The sequence below is a fragment of the Siniperca chuatsi genome, linkage group LG20 (genome assembly GCF_020085105.1).
Source record: "Siniperca chuatsi isolate FFG_IHB_CAS linkage group LG20, ASM2008510v1, whole genome shotgun sequence".
Classification (NCBI taxonomy): Eukaryota; Metazoa; Chordata; class Actinopteri; order Centrarchiformes; family Sinipercidae; genus Siniperca; species Siniperca chuatsi.
Genome location: NC_058061.1, coordinates 19,461,712 through 19,482,911, shown reverse-complemented (window position 1 = coordinate 19,482,911; position 21,200 = coordinate 19,461,712). Strand labels below are relative to the sequence as shown.

Here is a 21,200-nt window from a genome sequence, read left to right as displayed (position 1 = left end):
TTATAGCACACAATACCCGAGGTTTTGACAGCGATCTCCTTATGAAAGCCATGGTCGAACAGGGATTAAAGCACTCTTTGTAATCGGTAACAAATTACTTTTGACCTTTGCATAATCAAAGATACATTGACTCTTTATCCTTTTTAACCATGAGTTTAGCTAATTTTCCGAAAGCGCTTGGTTTCAGTGATAAAATAAAGGGGTACATTCCTCATGGTTTCAGCTCAGAGGCCCATTTAAGTTATACAGGTGAGTACCCTCCCCCTCAGTCTTACGGTATTGAGACGATGACAACGGAGCAACTAACAGACTTTTACAGTTGGTACATGACGGCGCGACACAGCACATTCAACTTCATGAAAGAGGCTCTCCTCTATTGTCAAAATGACGTAGACATTCTCGCTGAGGATTGCATGCTGTTCAGAAAACAGTATATCGCTGAAACCACCGTTGATCCCTTCAGCTGTGCGACCATCGCGTCGGCATGCATGAAGGTGTTTGACAAACGTTCTACCACCGAAAACATTAGCAATCCCCTCTCTGGACAACTACAGGTGTCAGTTCAAAACATTTTCAAACGCCGGTATCTAGTGGTTGTCACATACCCACAGCATCCCTATCAACATGCTTTAAATAAGGGGGGGGGGGAAACAGCTGGGGCGCTTCTTTGTAGACGGGTATGCTGAAATCGCTGGGGTGAAATATGCCTATGAGTTTCTAGGACGTTTCTATCACCGTTGTTCAATTTGCTATCAAGCGCACGACACCTGTCCTCTGACGGGCCGTCCCTTCAGAGAGTTGCAGACGCGCTGAGGAGAAATTATGTGAGTTAGAAGCCGCGCACAAGGTAAAACTCATCATCATGCGTGAGCATACGTGGAGGATGTTGAAGAAATCTCATGGGTTGAAGGAGTTTCTCAAACAATATAATGCTCCACAGCCGTTGTAACCCCGCGAAGCTTTGTACGGAGGGCGTACCTCTGCTATAAAGTTGAGACACACCGCTGCGTCGAACAAGACAATCTCTTATGTAGATATGACATCTCTCTATCCTTACTATAACACCAACTTCCCCTATCGTCTCGGACACCCTGAAATCTATAAAGATTTCCAAGAACCTCAAAGCTACTTTTGGCTAATTGGGGCAAGGGTTTACCCGCCGAGAGTTGTACTTTCCAGTCCTACCCTATAGAACGACAGGGGGTAAGCTTGTTTACCCTTTTGTCGAGCATGCGCCAAGCTCAATTTGCAGCAGGGTCAGTGTCGGCATAGCGATGATGACAGGGCGTTGACCGGTGTCTAGGTCACTCCTGAATTTAACAAGGCTTTGGAGATGGACTATCGGATAGCTGAAATAACTGAGGTATGGCACTTTGATAGATGCAGTGATTTCTATTTTTGTTGACTATATGCACACTTTTCTGAATGGACAGGAAGCTTCAGGTTACCCATCCGATGTGGGTAAGGCAGAGAACAGTACATCAGCGACTATCAGGCAAACCAAGGGATTTTGCTGGAGGCGGATAAAATCAGACCAAACCCTGCTAAGAGACAAGTGTCTAAATTATGTCTGAACTCCTTCTGGGGTAAGTTTGCGCAGAGATGCAATCAAACACAAACCAAACTAGTCACAGACCCAGAAGAATTCTTTAACCTCCCATGTTTTCTGAAAAATATAAAGTACTTCTCCTTCGTCAATGACAAAGTGGCTTTGGTTCAGTGGTCTTACGGAGACAGTTGTATCCCGCTACCAAACAAGGTAGATAACGTTGTTATAGCCTCTTTCACCACAGCCTACGGACGTCTGACTTTGTACAGTTATTTGGAACAGCTGCAAGACAGTCCTTTACTGTGATACAGCCTCATTTATGTCACAAGAGGGAGAGACACTGCTCAAACTGGCTAATTACCTAGGAGATTTGACGGACGAGTTAGGGGGAGATACCATCAAAGAATTTGTGGCTGCGGGTTCAAAAAGTTATGCGTACCAAACTCGAAACAAGGTTGTTTTACACTTAAAAGGCATTACGCAGACGCACCAATGCTGTGAAATTGTCAACTTTGATAGCGTCAAAGACCTGGTTCAGGATTATGTGCAAAACTCTAACGAGAGAAATCCCTCAACACAGTATTGTGAGATAAGAAAGGCTTCCTTCTTAAAAAAAAAAAAAAAAAAAAAAAAAAAAAAACACACATCATTCCAAAAATTCAGAGTTGTATATGATAAAAGACGGCTGCTGAGTCTAGAACATACATTGCCTTTTGGTTATTGAGGAGAAAATGTTTTCAACTGAAGAAACTGACTTTGACCCCAGACTGAAAGTGCCTTTTTCTTGTCTGGTCACAGGACCGAGTGGCTGTGGCAAGACTTATTTTGTGAAGTCTGTTTTGGAAAACTGTAATCATGTGATGGATATACTGCCTGATAACATTGTATAGATTTTTACATCGTTTCAACCGTTGTATGATGAACTGCAAAAGAAGAATAAAAATTAAATTTGTTGAAGGCCTGCCTCCTTCTTTTGATGATAAACTGTTTCCCTCTGGTCAAAATCATTTGATTATTTTGGACGATGTCCTTTTTCAGGCCTCTGACCATCCCGATGTAATCAAAATTTTTACACAATACAGACATCACAAGAACATGTCTGTCATGATGCTGACTCAATCTTTTCCATCAAGGTAAACTGTAATTATCTGGTACTGTTTAAAAACCCTCGACAGATTAGATGACTATATTGGCTCAACAAATGTTTCCCGGACGAAAAGCCTTTTTTATTAGAAAGTTTTGAAGATGCTACCAAAGATCCTCACGGGTATTTAATCATCGCTCTCACATCCGGCTGCCCAGAACAATACAGACTAAGGACGGGAATACTCCCCCATCAGTGGCCCGTCGTCTATCTACCTAAATCAAAGTCCTGATCCAGCATGTTGGCGCGTTTATATATTAAAAAAAAAAAAAAAGCGCCTTTACTACGCGCTTTGTCACACCACACCTTGGAAACGTAAAGATATTCTCAACCATTGTTCATGACTTTCTGCAGTCTCTGTGCGAGCTCTCTTTAAACCTCTTAAAAGGAAACATTCCCCTGACCTCAGCTCAATATTTATATAAAAAAAAAAAGTCTAAAAAACCAAACACCAGGCTCTGAGAAAACAGTCTGGAGGTTTGCCTTTGTTGTCAGTGGTGGTACCGATATTTGGAGAGCTGCTGGGAGGTCTTATCAGAAGATAAATCATGAGTCAAAAGATGTTTTTGATTTCGCCGCAACAGCTAAACAGTCGGAGTCGGTAGCTTCTGCTCCCAGCACCAGGGGAAACAAAGAGACGTACGGCAGAAAATGATTTGGATGTAAAAATGAGGGATGGTTTGAACGCCCATGATAAAATAAAAAAATAACGCTCTGCTGCAAAGATACCTAGCATTACTCAAACAAGATGAGAAAGATGACTGTCGTATCACTTTGACTCTAACCCAAGAATCAGGGGAACAAGAAAATCAGCGAGAAGACAAACAAGTAACGCTGGATGAAACTGCTAGCGAGGTGCTGCAAAACCTACCTGTTCGCTACCTTAACCATGCAGAGTATGAAGAAATGCCTTATGAAGAAATTAACCAAGAGCGGATGGGCTCATTCTGGAGAATTTGTTCATAAAGGAGAGATTGTGAAAGGCTCACACCTGCTAGACCCGTTTAAAAATATCTCCATCACGCATAAAAAATCCAGAGAACCCAAGGGATGGATGGGGTTTCTAAATACTTTACGGGAGCTCAACATCCCTTCATCCTTGATGAGTAACCCCCGTGCTCGCAAGCAATATCATAAATTTCAAAAGGGAGGACCGCTTTGGGACGACAACGATGAGGGGTCACTCATAGTGTTGAAGAAGAGGGAAAAAAAACAGATGCCCTTAGCACCGCGTTGGGATTATGAGATGGAAACATCACCTGCGCCGTTAACATCAAGAAAACGAAAGAAACATATACCTTTATCCCCTAGCTGGCTTTATTTGAATAAAAAATTGTAAAATTTGTAAAGAACAGACGGTGTGGTGAAAAGATCCAGCTCTTTGCAACCTCATACAACTTTGATACCATAACATCATTCTTCATCACATCATCTTCATACAAAGACAGCACATTTTCAAAAGATAGACCGCAGGCTCTGTGGCATAAATAATAAACACAATGCTGACCGCACACTGTAGACAGAACGTGTTGAAGCTGACAGTTGTGGTATAAAATAGATTCACAACGGTTTTCTAAAAATTGCAAGATGCTTTTAGGATAATGTGAAAAATCCGGGGAGAATCCGAAAGAATCAAAAAAGCTGCCTTTTTTGCCTTCCTCAAGAGTGAGGTTCCAACCAGTGCTCTCCTGGTTCGTGTGCAGGGTGTGTGTTGACCATAAAAAAGGCTGGAAATCTAAAGGACTGACGCAGTAAAGGTAACTGATCCGCGGCCCACACTCCCGCAAAAAGCATCTCCTAGTAAATGACGTAGTAACTCGTCCAATTGGTGATTGTTCATATTGTCTCAGCAATAGTCCACAAGCACCTGTCGTTTGGAATTAATCTCCAAAATAGACAAGCATAAAAAATGAGAGTGGTAGTATGGGGTAACGGTTCTCTGAATCTCATTTCCAGGCTTAAACTTCCGTTGGAAACGCTGGACAATGCGTCGGCATCTTCGCAGGCGTTGAGATTAAAAACAAACAAAGAGTAGCCCCGCTGAAATTCCTCCAGGTCGATGCTTAGAGGTAAATCTTTCAAGTGTCTCCCTGTAGCGGTAAACATATTGTAAAACTCTCTGACGGATAACCCCTGATTAAATTGAGGTTGGAAAGCTTTGGCGGGCACCTGTCTCCCGTCCTGACACAGAGCCATGTATTCAACGTTGTTGTGAATAAAATTGAAGGGTGACAGATTTCTTTTTCCTGTGAAGGCTTTGTGGTTCACCATGGCTATCACTAGATATTTAGACATCGTCCCCGGGAAGAGATTTTCCTGGTTACATATTCTGGAATTCTCCGGGATGGAGTAGGTTTCTACGTTCTTCAACTTGAAATGCTTTGTCTTTACCAACCTTGACTTTTTGCAACTCTGGATAGGTTCTCCGTCATAATCTTTCAGTTTGTACACAGAGGGTTGGCGAGGTATACGTTCGGTTACTGTGAACAATTCATCGGTATAACATATAAGATATTTAATAATATAAGATATTTTTTATCAAACACTCCTCTCAGTTTGGATATTCTCACCAAATCCCCCTCCTTAAAATTCATCTTTAATTTGTTTTTGTCGCGTGTGGGAAATGTTCCGTACAGGTTTTCAAACACTGCAGCGAGAAATGCAAGAGCAGCAGTGATAACAAGAGCTGACAACGTGACGCCGGCAGCAGCCGCCAGCAACAACGTGACGGCAGCAAGAAGAGCAAGAGCAGCATGGCGACGGTATCGGGGACTAGGTTTGAGGAACTGTGCAATAGTTCATTTTGCATCAAAGAGGTTTCTGCATGTACCTGTTTTTATCTGTCTCTGATTTAAATAAATCTCTAACTGATTTTTGTTTCCTTATTTTTCCAGATATTAGTGTATAGGTTAAATGACAACTAAGCCTAGTTTCTTTCAAATCCCTATATTGTTGCACATTCAAGACTTGTAATGTGCTGTAGTTTAAACCAGATACCAGTTTCATCAATTCAACTCAACTGTTGCTGCTGCCAGGATATTGACTGTAACAAGAGTACCTGGCACAGGAGTCTTGTCAAAATGTACTTATGTCTGCAGCATTAATGGGCAGAAGATGTGGATCCCCAATGGTGGGAAAGCTAACTGGTGTGTACTCACTACCATTGCTCTCATTGTACACAAAGAATATAAACTCAGTTGCTAGTTTATGTTGAGTCAACTTTATGATCATTTTGGATGCTTCAGTTTGTGGTGCTGTTGAATATTAAGTTGAGTCAACACTTCTCAAACAGTTTCAACAAAATCTGAACATTTTAACCTTTTTGAAAGGATTTATTACAATACTGCTGTATTAGACTGCATTCGTTTTTTTACCTAATAAACTTGGAGCTGAGATTATTTATACATAACCTTCAGAGCAAGTGTGTGTCTATCTCAATAGAGATGCTCTATATCTAGATATCTCATTACCTTTTAAGACTATTTGAACATTTATACATCTTTCATATTACTAGGCACTTTCTCCTGGCCCACTGTAACCCTGATCCTAAATTTCTAGCCAGCAAGGCTTTTACTAGCTTCATTGTAGATACTGACACTCCAGGAATTCAAGTAGGAAGTTAAGTTGAGGCTTCTTTTTTTTTTTCTCAAAAACATGGAAACAACTTGCTGAGCTGCACAAGAACAGAGACACCGCACTGCCTCCTGAACTAAGCGGCTTACCAGCTCTGTTTGTTTTGTCTCTTAGAATAAGCTCCATGGAGGTTTTATGGTGTAAAATCCACCAAATGTACATGATCCACCTGTACAACTTTAAAGTCTTTAAAGCTACAAAATCACAATTGAGTTTCCTGTACCTTTTTTTAAACTTTACAATTCAGCCATATGATTTTGAGACAGAAACCTGCTGAATGGTCCTCTAATTTTCAGAAGAATATTATTTGTCTCCCAAAGAAGTGGATTATAAACTCCACTTCTAGATAAGTGCTGTATAATTATTATTAGAGAGAATTATAATTAATAGTGAAATATCTGCTAACCGGGCAGGATGGTCCTATAATTTACTTCTGGGATGCAGTCCAATAATTTGACACTGTGACATGTGCACCACAAGATAACATGTCCTTGTGTGTATTTTGTGCTTGAAGGAGATGAACATGGGCCAGATGTGCTCTGATACCAGAGGCATCACTTTTGAGGATGTGAGGATACTGAAGGAGAACATCCTGGTCACAGAGGGATCTGGCTTCAAAACTGCCATGGGTGCCTTCGACAATACTAGGCCACCAATAAGTCTTCTAACTGTAACTGGACTGGACTCAACATCTGTAATACCATGTATAAATGTCTCTTGTGTTAATCCAAAGATGGCTCACTATTGACTCAAAGGTCAAAGGTCATTGTGACCTCAAAATAGATTTTTAGCCATAATTTAATAATGAATTGGGCGATTCCAGATTTCACACACATGTTGACTGGGATCACACAAGTGAGTGAGTTTCACCTACAGCTCATTGAGAGGCTTCACATCTAAAAATGCCAGGAGAGAACAAAAGCACCACATTTTGTGCAGCTATAAGAATCCATCTTTACATAGTAATCAAGTACATGTGTACTTGTTTAGCAAATCCATCTATGATAATCCTTCATTAATCAGTTCAACAATGTATAGTCACTGGAATCATACATTTGTATCATCAATATAGTGATAACTTCCATTTAGCCAAAAATACACTTTATACCTTTTTATTCAATTCCTTCCGAGTATTCACTACATATATGATATGAGTCTGGACAGACATGGATGTAAAGTGCAACTTGACTGGTTGGCGGAGGCATACAACCACGGGGCAGTAATTCTAGTTTTCTTTTTGTTATTTACAAGAAAACAGGAATGAATTTGAGTTTATCAGCATTTATTTCAAAAGTTTTAAGTGGGTTTTAAGTACAGAAATCTGGGTTCAATATCAGAAAAAAACACTTTCGCTGCAAAACGCTGCAGTATGGCCATATTTACATGACTTTTAGGGACATAATCAGCAGCTCTTTTCTCCCCAACATTTTTCTTAAATTTCTATTATAAAATGCATTTTATGAGCTGGCCTTGTCAAAGCAGAAAACTTTTGGATTTGTGTGGACATAACTTTGAGAAAATCAGCTTAAACTGATATGCTCAGGTATTTTTCAGTAAAAATCTGTTTAAATTTATCCAGACTAATAAGTTCACCTTTACCTAGCTTCTAAGCTTTTACACAGCATCAAAGACATCACCAAATTAAAGGGCATTTTTACCTACATCTCCCAATATCTGATATTCCATTGCTACCAAACAAACAATTTCAAGCTTTGGAAATTCAAACACTGTAAATGATATACCCATGTTTAATTGTATTTGTCACTTAAGATTTGTGTGTATGATGCTTGCTAATATAATTAATGCAATGCAGGTGGCAGCAGGAGCAACAGGCCTGGCACAGAGGGCACTTGATTATGCACTGGAGAGGAAGACCTTCGGCAAAGTTATTGCTGAGGTTTGTTTGCTCCATCGCCAAGGCCTTCGCTGGGGACATCACCAATCAGGTGGCCACTGACGCTGTTCAGGTATTTGGAGGCAAAGGCTTTAACAGCGAATACTCCTTCTCTCGTGCGTGGGATTAATACATTTGTTTTTGTTAATTGCACACAATCTCATGTTAAATAATCCAACCAATCTTTATTTTAAATTTGCATACAAGAGCATAGACACAAATTAGCGATACCCCTATTCTTTCAATGTGAATGATAATAAGTTGTTTGTTTTCTTTCTTTTTTTTGGTTTATTTTCAAACCGCCCAACCAATAGCCCCGCCCTTCCCTCTCACAGGTGGAATTCGCTTTGATGTCGCGTGACGTCTTGATGAGTCACAGGGTTCCAACATTCCATTTGCTTATTTAAGAAACACAGAAGTGCTCATCTGTTAAGACAGAAACTGCAGTCGTTCTATACGATCCCTCTGAGAGATCAGATTTAATTCCATAGTCATAACTTGGACAAACACCCTCTGATAGACATGGTCATTTTTTGTCTTGGTTATTTTGTGGGTACTTATGTCACTAAGTCAGTGCGGGCTTTTCTGGACCCTCGTCCTCCCACACCACCCCGGTTTGACTACCCAAGGCCTGCGTTACATAAACGTGAGCTAGAGGAGCCTGTGCCAATGCCCCGGACTTGCAGTCGGCATAGACACAATAGCTTGCCTCCCACACACATCTTGCAAAACCCTCCCAATCGTGCTGTCGTCCCACATGTTCAAGTTGTCCCAGCCGTTCAGGGTGTGGTAACTAGTCAGGAAACACGACAGGCGCAACAAATGCGTGAGGCTGTCAGGTTGCTCAGGCTTCCTAGGAGGCCTCGGCGACCTCGGTCCCCAAACGGATGTGAACTTCCTTTACTCAAACAGCTGGGAACCAAGGTCTCAGACCTGATGAAAAATAGATATGTTTTAGCAGGAGGTACGTTTTTAGGAATTGCAGTTATCCCTTATTCTCGAGCAAGAATCTTTGGTGGTAGTTTTCCGCAGGAAGCAGGGGCTACAATGGTGTCTTACATGACACAAGCAGGAATTTGGGCTGCTGCCTCCAAGATACTAGACGGAATTTCAGCTGCATGTTCAGTGGCACGGAGAGGCATAGTGGCTGCTGCTCCCAATGCAAAATTTTAAATTTCAGCTGCATGCTCCATGGCACAAGCAGGGATTGCAGCTGGTTTTTCCACGATGCGACACAATAGTCAGGGCATTATGCAGGCAGTAAAGTTAATATTTTGCACAACACTACTAATGGTTTTCTTCATCACTTACTTGATACTTTTTGTAATCACTAACACTGACAGACTTTCTGACGCGTTTAGCGCCAGAGCTACTGGATACCGCGTAACTGAGGACACTGTCAGACATCATAATCCAGCCGACCCACAGTGAGGTCCAACTATCATTGAGCACAGTAGACAGGAGGTATTAGTTATTGCTTACAGTGGTCAGGCTCCACAACATAATCCGGGATGACAGTTTATTAGGGGCCTGCCCTTGGCTGGGGACCCATCCTTTCCCTGGGTTCATGGGAGCAGCAGCATGGCTCAGTGGTTAGCACTGTTGCGTCATCAGATCAGTGTGTTGTCTGCATAGTGTCCTAGACTTTGTGTGGGTTTTCCCCGGGTGCTCCGGTTTCCTCCCACAATCCAAAATCATGCAGTTTAAGTGAACTGGTCACTCTAAATTGTACGGAGCCCCAGAGTGGCCATAGAGAGAAAAAATTTATATTTCGAGGGCACCAGGGCTTAATTTGTGCCGGATCCCTCCGGAACAGGATCCGGGACCTCCCAGATTGGGGCCGGCACCTATTTGATTGGATCCTGCACCTCCTTTGTCACTATCAAAATCTGCAAATAAATTTTATGTAATATTTAATGTTATCTGTTCTGTCATTCTTTTATTTCCCATTGAAGTTATTCATAAATCGCTTGTTTGCCTATTTCGGATGCATTTTAAATCTAAAATTTAAAAAAATAATTAAAGACAGAGGTCAGGTCAGCGTGTGATATTTGTTCACGTCACCTGAGCTAATGTTATTGGGTTTTGAACTAGGATACCCTCAGCAACAGGGAGGAAACTGGTAAAATGTCAAAAAGACAATAAAATTTGTTTAATGCTTTTTGGTGTCTAAATATTTGGCATACTAGTTGCAGCAGTAGCAATAATAGGCCTTAAACCCCCAAATAAACGGTTAGGAAATGGTGCTTTGAAGCACCCAAAGTGGTTCCAGATCAAGCTGGAAAAAGGGTTCCTCAAGGAACTTAATAAACTACCCCAAGTTCCTCAGAGAACTGATGTGTATAAAAAATAAATAAATAAATAATAATAATAATAACTTTATTTGTATAGCACATTTCATACATAAAATGCTGCTCAAAGTGCTTTACAGTATGGCATTAAAAACTAAAAACAATAGATAAAGATAAAATAAAAATACTTTACAGTATGGAATTAAAAACGAAACCTAATAGATCCAATAAAAAGGCAGTAGTAAAAATGACAGTAGGAAGAGATACAAACGTACTACATTAACTAAATGCCTGCCTGAATAAGTAGCTCTTCAGTTTTAAAAGTCAACAGAGCTTGCATGTCTAATGTAACTGGGCAGGGTGTTCCACAGTCTTGGAGCGTAGTAGCTAAAAACAGTTTCCCTGCTCGTTTTGTGGGTTACTTTAGGAACAGTTAAAAATACCAGCATCAGAGGACCTAAGAGTTCTTGTTGGTTGATACGGAGTTAAAAAGTCTGAAATGTAAGAAAGTGTTATATCATTAAGAGCTTTGTATGTGAGTAAAAGGACCTTAAAATCAATTCTAAAAGAAGTGGAGGGTAAAATCAATTCTAAAAGAAGTGCAAGGTAGCTAAAACAGGAGTAATGTGCTCTCTTTTCCTTGTTAAAAGTCTGGCGGCAGAGTTCTGAATTAGCTTTCCCAATCAGCTTTTTTGGTAGGCCAGTGAAGAGGGCATTACAATAATCCAACCTGCTAGTAATAAATGCATGAATCAACTTCTCTGCATTTTGCTTTGTTAAGAATGGCCTAACTTTGGCAACGTTTCTCAGGTGGAAGAAAGCTGTCACTTTGCTAATATAAGCTTCAAAGCTTAAATCAGAGTCCAAAATGACACCAAGACTCTAAACTTCTGATTTGGTCCGGTGAGCCAGGTTTCCATGTCGGTTAAAAAATGTCCCTCTCTTAAATTTAGGATCTAACAGCAGAATCTCTGTTTTATCTTCGTTAAATTTTAAAAGATTGTCACTCATCCATTGTTTTATCGAGGCCAAACAGGTAGTCAGAGACAACAGGCCGTTTGGGTTTTTTGGCTCAACAGAAATGCATAATTGGGTGTCATCTGCTTAGCTATGGAAGTTTGTGTTGAACTTGTTGATGATGTCACCTAACGGAAGCATATATAAGGAAAATAGCAGGGGACCAAGACAGCTTCCAAGATAGCCAGTCATGTTTCATAGATACATGATTATCCAGGCTACCATAGAATTTTCTGCCAGTTATTTGAAACCAGTTTAAAGCACTGCCAGAGAGACGGACCCATTTTTCAAGACGATTGATTAAAATCGTATGGTCGATGGTGTCAAATGCTGAGCTTAGTTCTAAAAGGAGGACGATTGACACTTGAGTCAAATCAGTAGCAGATCATTTCTCAGAGCTGTTTCTGTACTGTGGATCTAAAACCAGATTGGAACTTCTCTAAAATACTGTTTTCATTGAGAAAGGTATTAAGTTGATAAAAAAAAACTGCTTTCTCAAGAACTTTGCTCATAAAGGGTAAGTTGGATATAGGCCTGTAATTATTAAGGATGTTTTCATCCAGATTTGGTTTCTTTAATAGAGGCTTCACTACCACAGTCTTAAAGGCAGTAGGAAAGATACCTGCTTCTAGTGAAGTGTTGATTATCTTTAGAATGGAGGGAGACAAGCTGTCATATACATTCTTGAGGAAATAGCTAAGGACTGGATCGAGAGCGCAAGTGAAGGAGGATGTTTGAGCTACAATCTCCCGCAGGTCAGTATGCGAAATACCAGTAAAACAGGGTTCTTGGAGGCTCCCAAAGGGGTTCTGCCAGTGTGACAAACTGAAGAGTAAGCCTGGGTCAGAAGAAATAGACAAAAATACTCAAGTAAAGTGGAAGTACCCCAGAACTGTATACTTAAAGAGGTCGTGCACACTTAAACGTGTTTTTTGAGCTGTAAACTAAATTATATGACTGTACTGTGATGAAACACATCAGCTGGTGTTAATATTGACATTCTTACCAAATGTATGAAAATCTGCATTTCATGGGTTGAAAATGGCTCAACATGCTATCTACTGTTTTAAATCACCCTGAACCTTGCAAGGCCAGTCCTGACATAGTCGACTATGGCATGCCGTTTTAACATCTATTCATTACTGATATCTGCAACGTCATTTTGCCTAGTCTCAAAGCTCTAATTCAAGATATCTGTAATTATATTTTGACTAGTAAGATTCAAAAAGCTTTTGCCATTCATGTGTATTAGCTAAGTTTGACTACCCGGAAGTAACATTACAGATATCAACATCGTAATTACATTGTGACTAGTCAGAATTTGTATTCAAGATATCTATAACGTCATTCTGACTAGTCAAAACGACAGTTAGCGATATCTGTAATTCAGTTTTGACTACTAAGTACTCAAAACACACTAACTGGCAACTACACCACGTGATAGCAACGTCGTTATACTATTGGCTCACGAGCCTTGTTAGAAGCAGGAACCAAACGTCAGACATCTCACACAGAGATAAACAAAACATTCATTTTGGACCCGTCAACATTTTTAAATGATTAGTTCACAATCATAATTTTTTTTTTTTTAGGGAAAGTGATACTTTTATTCCGCACCTTTCTAAAAGCTCTGTGGATGTATTATTTTCTTTTAAATATTTGTCTACATAAAAATGTTATCAATATAACCTTTAATTACAATGGGTATATTTCTGAGCGCAATGTCAAAATTCACACAAATGGTGCACTCTAAAATAAAACTATGAAATCTGAACATCCAGTCTATGAATCTGACTCGTAACTAGGCAGTAACTGCAATAAAACCAGATTGGTTAGGCTACAACATGATTGACATGACAGATTTTTCTCCAATGAGAGGGAGGAGGGGGCGGGATAGGTCCGCGTGGGGATTTGTAGGAAGGCGAATTACACTACAGCACTGATATTATTTGTGAGGCTGTGAGCAAACAGTGTCAATCACTGCATTGGGGAACATAGCGACCATAAATGTAAAAAAGATTTGGAAGATTTTCCTAACAAGCCATTAACTTGCTGTAAAACATTGTCCAGAGGATATGGCATGCTACTGTGCACACTGACACTCCCTTAATCAACTGTTGGCTTATTCGGAATTTAAAAAAAGGTCTTTAAACAAGGGGGGAGTGCATGTGTGTGCATTTATCCTATGTGTTTGTAGGAATGTATGAATGTACATGTGGTCATAATTTAATTTTTCAGATCAGTTGATGCTTGGTCTAAAACACATCCAATATCCCATTGATATTTCTTGAACTGACATTAGTGTTGTGTTGTTTCATAAGGGCTTGAACGCCTTTTTTAATACCTGGAAAATACTGCTTTGGCCCGTCCATCTCCATGTTACATTTCAGATTAGAAATGTCTTGCCCGTTGGTTTGCACCGGTCTGTAGAAGTCGGCCACGTGGGTCCTGTAGTTGTCATTCAGCAGGTTGAGGTCTCGCTGGTACAGAGCCACAGCAACGTGGCTCTGGATCTGTAACCGGCCTCCAGACGAGCCTGGTGGATCAGCATTTGAGTGTGGAAGGAGGCTTCATTCCCCCAGTGACTGAGAGCTCTGGGTGACATCACTGTTTCACCAAAGTGAGTAGGATTCATCTTCTGGGGATCGTGCATGTTTGTACAAAATTCAATGGCCGTGTAGCCAATATTTGTTGACATATTTCAATCTGTACTAAAGTGGTGGACTGACCAACACTGCCATTCTTAGAGCCATGCTGCTACAAGAAATCTACTAATAAGTTGTCAAGTTTTTAAAAATGTGTTGACAGTATATGATCTGCAGTTGACAGTACAGGGTTTAAGCATTTAAATGAAACTCTGACTTCAACAATACATGAAATAAGTCTCATTCATTTCACCTATAACTAATCCTATGCATCTCTACACATTGCTATAGCTTTGTATAGATGAGATTTTTATGGAGCCTGGAGTGTGCCACAAATTAAATTTGCATTTATAAAATACAATAAAGGTATAATTAAATGTGTATATTAGTAATTCTGTTTATTTGCGTTTTCCTAAGATTAAGATTTTCATTTTGAACTCACTCAAATTTAAAGACCAATCTCTTTCATTTAAAGCCATATAAGCAGTGTGACGCCTAAAAATTAAATGCAGTCTAAGCTATGAGTCTAACCCACAGAGCAGACTCCAAAGTGTTCAATATTAAATAAATATTGAAAATAATTACTAAATTAAAAAAAATTATAAATCATATGAATAAATTGTGTAAAATATTTAAATGAACCAACAATTTTAGGAACGATTAAAACTCAATTTATTATTAAAATGGATAAGTCAATTTACAATAGCTTTTTAAATAGATCAACTAATTCGCTGAGTGGCACACTCCAGGCTCCATGTTGTTGTGGCAGGTAGAAACACTAGAGGGCAGCAATGTGACATTAAACTGTTAACAAACACGAAGAAGAAGAAACAGGAAGATGAAGAAAGCAGCTGATGGTGACATATCTTAGGTAGGCTAATATAAAACATAACGGTGTAGCGTCTTTATGTTGCCGTAACTCATTTAAAAGCAAGGCAACGCGAGATATAAAACGCGAAATTTGCAGTTAGTAATATCTAACTCGATATATCGGAGGTTGTTTTAGCGGAATATTAGCGAAATTCTTCCTGTTGGGGAGCGCGTATTAGCCCTGATACGTGACGTTACTGTATGTTGAACGGAGGGTCAGTAAATAACTACTCTGACGTTATATACGGAACATTTTCAGCCAGTCGTCACTTAGGCATTCATTCAATAACATTACACCAAGTCGCAGTAAAATACGTTTTAACGTTATTTCCCCATCGTTCTTATTTCAGAACAACACCGTGTTAGGTGTTATTGGACTTATTATGTAATGTCATATGGATTTTGTGTATGCCGAATTTTCCAGAAGACCTTAATTATTCATAATCGAGATGAAGTTGTGACCGACTGGTTGTGTATTTTAGTCGACAAGCCATTAAACATTAGGCCTAAATTGTGAAACATTTTGAAGGGAGTTTGGTGTGGGTATAGATGCCCACTATATAGGTGATGCAGCACAAACAGTGTGTCTTGACGCTTTCTTATCTATGCTTATAGTAACCTCTACAAGTTGTTGAATGACAGATGACAGATGGATGTTATAGCTGGCAAAATGAGTTTTCAAATGGTCACTTTATTTTATGACATGAAATTAGTTCACATGAAGGTTCTAGCAACTTTTCGGCCTCATTCAAGAGCTGAATTGTTTTCTGTGCAGTTTCAAATATCTCTTTCGTGGGGTAGAAAATCAGGGTGTAGCTATACGACGGTACTGCACATATCTTGAAGTAAGCTTTTGCCAGTACGTATTGGGTGTCTAATTAATTTGGTCTGTCTTTGTTCACATTTTTTTAGCAGGTTCTATGCTTCAACTAAGGACCTCTGCAGAAGAAGAAAGTAGTTGTGAAATTTCCCAGCTCAGACAAGCAGTGTTACAAAACAATGACAGACTCCTTGATGAGATGCTCTGCCAAGAAATCTACAAGAAAGTCATCAACTGCAGAGGTGGCTGGGGCATTGCAGGCACTCCTCTACATGCTGCTGTGTCTAAAGGCCATCTCAGCTGTCTGCAGGTTCTGCTAGCCCACGGTGCCCTGTTAGACTGTGTGGATGTCAAGGCTCAGACGCCTCTCTTCACAGCTGTTCGTGGGAAATACCTGGACTGCGTCTTAGCGCTCCTCAGAGCTGGCGCCAACCCCAACGGGAGCTCATCCAACAACTGCTCCCCCGTCCTCACTGCTGCTCGGGAGGGGGATGCGGAGATATTAAAGGAACTGCTTAAACACGGCGCCGAGGTGAACTCCCGCTCCAAAGTCTTGCTGTGGACTTCCAGTGCAAGGGTGTCCAGCGGGCCGCTGTACCTGGCTGCCGTTTACGGACACATGGAGTGTTTCAAACTGCTGCTCCTCTACGGGGCAGACCCAGATTACAACTGCACGGATGCAAAGCTGCTGAGTTCTATCAAGCAGCCCAAAACCGTGCTGGAGATGTGCCTCAGGCATGGCTGTGGCGTAGAGTACATCCAGCTTCTGATCGACTTCGGCGCAAACGTCTACCTCCCTACGCTGATTATTGAGAAGTCCACGAAGCAGAACGAGGCTGTGGAGCTGCTTCTGCAGGAAAGAGGTACTGAGTCAAACTGCACATGATCACACATTTTACATGTAAGTTCTTTAACCTGACTGGATGGTGCCCTGCTACCTAGAAAGGACAATGTCATTTGAATTATAGGGAAGTAGAAACAGTTTTCAAGTGGCAGGCTTGCAATAAAATGAATTGCTAGTGTGACCTAGATAGTGGTTTAGTCATTGCACAGCAGGTCATGAAAAAATGTGTCTACAGGCAAGATATAATTCTACATATGGAGAAAAAAACATTTATTTACTTGGGTTTAAATAAAGGTTTACTCTCAGGTAAACTCCTATTTTCCCTATAATTAGTACAAAATTACATGGTTATTTCTGGGAAACACACCCACACATAAAACAAAGTGTTACCAAACTGTTTGGTATTTTTTCCTGAAAACTGGTACACCTAGGACACCATGGTAGTTTCTTGGTGGCTGGAACTGATCATCACATTACAGTTGCAAGACTGTCAATGTTTTTTCTCTTCCTGATCTGACATTGATATTGATAGCCACTGAAGAAGTACCCCTCCCATATTAATAATGCAGACAGACATCCCTCTTTACCACTGACATTATTCTGTGTATCATGTGCATGAATATTTAAAAACACATTGAAATAAACTCTTCATCATGGTGATGGAGTTGAAGTTAAAAATGTAGTAAACGTGTTAAAGGACCCCCTTAAGCATGGACATGTTATTGCTGCAGTTCTTAAATTGCAGGATGAAACATCACAAACAGCCACTAAAAATATTCTTGTGGCCTCAGACAGATCCTGTTAGATAAAGGAGTGCACAGAAATGAAATGAGTGTCAGTTTTTTTATTTTATTATTTTGTGTCATCCAAGCGATAACTTTTTTTTTCCCGTGTCTCCAGGAAATCCAAAGGCCTTGACTTCACAGTGCCGACTCGCTGTCCGAAGATACCTCAAAAAGATCAACAAGATCCACTATATCGACCAGCTGGAAATGCCAACAAGTCTCATTAACTTCTTGCAACACAAGCCAGTCCCAGTCACTGTTCTGTAGCTAAGTGAGCTGAAGGCACATTATGTACATATATTTTTATTTAGGCTAAAGCTTTTGCTTTATTTGTAGATAATGGGCTACCTTCTATCTTTTTTTAAATTACTTCTGGCTATTCATGTGCTGTTCTGTTAAGACTGGTTCTTAAGTCAAAACATTAAATGTGTGGATCAGTGGTGTGTGCTTATGTTTTATTATTAGTACTTACCCTGTAGCTATTGGAAGACCTCTCTGAAGGAAGCTGTTTCTTTTAGTTGCAGTCCTTTGTCACATGTTCATCACAAGTTAGTTACTTCTTTTACAAGAGCCGTTTGTCGTATGAAAACTAAAAAGCTTGCCTCTGTCCATTAAAATACATGCACAAATTGATCAGGTCAGTACGTATAGAGTAAAACTTTGGTTTTACGGGTATAAAAATTCTAAGAATGACATTATTTTGACTTATTCCTTCTTAACCCTTCCCAAGTGTCTCAAATTCAATTCTCCAGTCATTAAGGAAATCTCCAGAGGTCTTCTCAGTCAGTTAGGCAGCAGCTATACACTTAGCATAGCATTAGCCACACTTGTACCACATGAAAGTTTTATAACATGATGTGTGTAAGTCTTCTGAATGTTCACATTAACTGCACATCTAATGTATTTATTATGAAATGTGCAATAATTATGTTAGTTGAACTGTGAAATTAAAGAAAGCAGGTGAGTTCGAAAGACTGAATAAATGCATTTTTAGGTAAACCCTTGGGTTTTTTGCTTTGGAAAAAGATCTAAAGTCTACAGCCATGCTCTGTGAGGCAGAGCGTTGAGCCAAACGCTAACATCAGCGTGCTAACCAGGGTAATGCTAATAATGTTAAGAAGGTACAGCATGTTTATCATGTTCACCATCTTAGTTTATCGTGTTAGCATGCTAACATTTGCTAATTAGCAATAAACAGCTGAGGCTGATGGGAATGTCATTACTTTTGCTGGGATTTGCTCATAAACCAAAGGTGAAATTTGGTTCCACTGATGGCGCTAGATGATGCCAATCCATCAAATAGATAAGATAAGATATTTCACAGTATAAGACTTTAACCTGCTGGTGGCGCTGGAGGAAAAGCCGGGATCACCAAAGTCAGTAGGATTCATCCTCTGGGAACCACGAATGCCTGTACAAAATTTTAATGCGATCCATCCAATAGTTGTTAAGATATTTCAGTCTGGACCAAAGTGGTGGACCAACCGACATCACCATCCCCAGAAAATATAAATTATAATAATATATAAATAATAAAAACATAAACAATCTAACCGGTATTTAATTCACATACAAACATTCTATAGGACCTCCACAGATGAGTATCACTTAAAATGGTTACTATATCTGTCTTCAACTAATCTTTAACTAAAGATTTTTATGAATAACATCCTAAATAGCCAACATAACATTGTCAACATAACTACGGGGGAATATCTTATATAAGCTTTCCTCTTGTTTCAATAAACTGAACATTTTAGAAATGAATGCCATGTCTTAGCGTAATGTCTCTCTAGAAAAGGCAGATGGATAAATCATACTGAGTGCCTTAAAACCATAAGTTGAAGAAAACTGACAATCACTTGGTTGTTTAATTATATAAATACTTCATACTATTCAGCGTTAACTTCATCTGCATTTAAATAATTAGACATGGACCACAACATGTGATTCTCCAGAATGACCAGTAGATGGCAGGAGACTGCCCGTTTGCTAAAAAGAAGAAGGCACTGCATTTGGTTGAAAAGGGGGCTGTATCAAGTAAATTATGTTAAGTATGAAGTCTGCACAAGTCCACAGATTACTGTAAGCGATCCTCATAAAAGTCATAATTGTGTAGACACACACAAAGAAAAATCCCATTTGGAATTTCATGTTTCAGTACACCATAATCACATTGTACCTTGCTGTTTTGCAGTGCCAACATTACAGCAGGAGTTAGAATGGAGTAAGCAAAATCTAATCACTCATTGGCAGACCCATAAATGACCAAATCAAACACCAGACTTCAAGTATTGCCATCATGAGGAAATACAAAAACTGGAAGAAGTAAACTAAAAAGTAATATTCATTTAACATGTCATAACTGACAACTTTTGTTTTGAAATCAAAAAGCTATATCCTCTCAGCAAAACATTCACAAGCTCTGGAATCAGGAGAATATTCATTAAATATTTATCAATTCATTCCTAAATGACGTCTGCCATTTGAAAAAAGTGACAGCTGAAGATAAAACACATTAAAGAGTCATCCTCACAACTTGGTTTACAAAATAGTTCTGTTTCTGTTCTCACTGCTGAATTTCAAGTAGAAACAAAATGGATAAACAGTGTTTCGGAATAAAACACTTCATTTGGTCCCTTTTTTAAAAAAAAAACTGAGGTCAGAAGCACTGTGATGACATCATGGTCATTGAGGGTGAGGTTGACATGGTGCCAGCTGTCACGGTGACCTTAGCCCAGCCCTACGTCTAGTGACATCATCACTACGAAGCCCAGGATGGAGGTCCAGGATGCCAGCTTCCCATTTCCGCTGGTGAAGAAGAAATGGGAGATGAGTTAGAGACAGACGCTGAAAGACTCCTTATTTTGGTTTCCCTCTTTAATCTGGCTGCTGTTGTTGAAAACTGTCCTCCACCCCTCCATTGTTCTACTTTAATTCCTCCTTTTCCTACTCACCTGACTTGAGCCTCAGGTATGATGTCATCCACCACCACGTAAACCATCGCCCCGGCAGCAAAAGCCAAAGCATATGGCAACAGAGGTTCTGCCAAGACAACAGCGAAGGCGCCCAGCAACCCAGCAATGGGCTCTACCATGCCGCTTAGCTGGCCATACCTGACGGGAAAACAGGAACAAGTTGGTGCCAAGTGTCCACATTTAAAGTTAAAGTATCTGTACTCCGCCCAAGCTTTTGTTTAACTGTTGCAGTCTGACACAGTCTTTACACACAGACACACTTACCAGAAGGCTGTCCACGTTGAGACCCCTGAACCCCGGAGCGGCAGGCTCACTGCCAAGCCTTCTGGGAAATTCTGGATGCCAATACCGATGGCCAAATTTCTGACGGGACAAAAAAACAACAAAAAACAAAAAAACGGTCAGACGATATCTCTTTATGACAAATATCAACAACCTATCTCTTGAGGACCTATAGTACGGTAGATTTTGTGATATAACCAACAGAAACAGGCTGTCACTGAAACCATAAACCACGAGACATCTCACCTGATGAAGTGGAAGACAAAACGAAGAATCTTGAGTCATGCTAGCGGCTCTGTGAGGCTAAGCTCAGCGATGCTTTGAGCTAAATGCTAACGTCAGCAATGCTGATGTTTAGCAGCTAAAAAATGTACTATGTTCACCATCATAGCTTAACTTGTAAGCATGCTAACTTTACTAATTAGCAGTATACACAAAGTACAGCTGA

At 40.0% G+C, this 21,200-nt stretch overlaps 2 protein-coding genes and 1 pseudogene across 6 annotated transcripts in view; 2 read left to right on the top strand and 1 right to left on the bottom strand.

Annotated features, from left to right (window-relative positions):
* Positions 1 to 5,467: 5,467 nt before the first annotated feature.
* On the top strand, positions 5,468 to 10,172 carry LOC122867919 (annotated as a pseudogene).
* A 4,753-nt stretch (positions 10,173 to 14,925) lies between these two features.
* On the top strand, positions 14,926 to 17,932 carry LOC122867914 (ankyrin repeat and SOCS box protein 12-like). Of its 4 annotated transcripts, none has more exons than XM_044179364.1 (3): positions 14,926 to 15,044; positions 15,956 to 16,726; positions 17,608 to 17,932. In XM_044179364.1, exons 2-3 carry the CDS (start codon positions 15,964 to 15,966, stop codon positions 17,757 to 17,759), a joined length of 915 nt encoding a protein of 304 aa, XP_044035299.1. In that variant the 5' UTR covers positions 14,926 to 15,044; positions 15,956 to 15,963; the 3' UTR covers positions 17,760 to 17,932. The 4 variants fall into 4 exon arrangements, with proteins under 4 accessions (XP_044035299.1, XP_044035300.1, XP_044035301.1 ...); XM_044179365.1 differs by having other exon boundaries at positions 14,927 to 15,044; positions 15,959 to 16,726; XM_044179366.1 differs by lacking the exon at positions 14,926 to 15,044 and adding an exon at positions 15,075 to 15,258 and having other exon boundaries at positions 15,959 to 16,726.
* Positions 17,933 to 19,035: 1,103 nt separating this feature from the next.
* Positions 19,036 to 21,200, bottom strand: part of LOC122867909 (zinc transporter ZIP11-like) — a 121,286-nt gene continuing 119,121 nt past the window's right edge. For both annotated transcript variants that reach the window (XM_044179356.1, XM_044179357.1), the window contains exons 8-10: positions 20,735 to 20,833; positions 20,450 to 20,608; positions 19,036 to 20,303 (exon numbers count right to left, since the gene is read on the bottom strand). In XM_044179356.1, the coding sequence (XP_044035291.1) occupies positions 20,225 to 20,303; positions 20,450 to 20,608; positions 20,735 to 20,833 (337 nt within the window). In that variant the 3' untranslated portion in view covers positions 19,036 to 20,224. The remainder of the gene's footprint in view (positions 20,304 to 20,449; positions 20,609 to 20,734; positions 20,834 to 21,200) is intronic.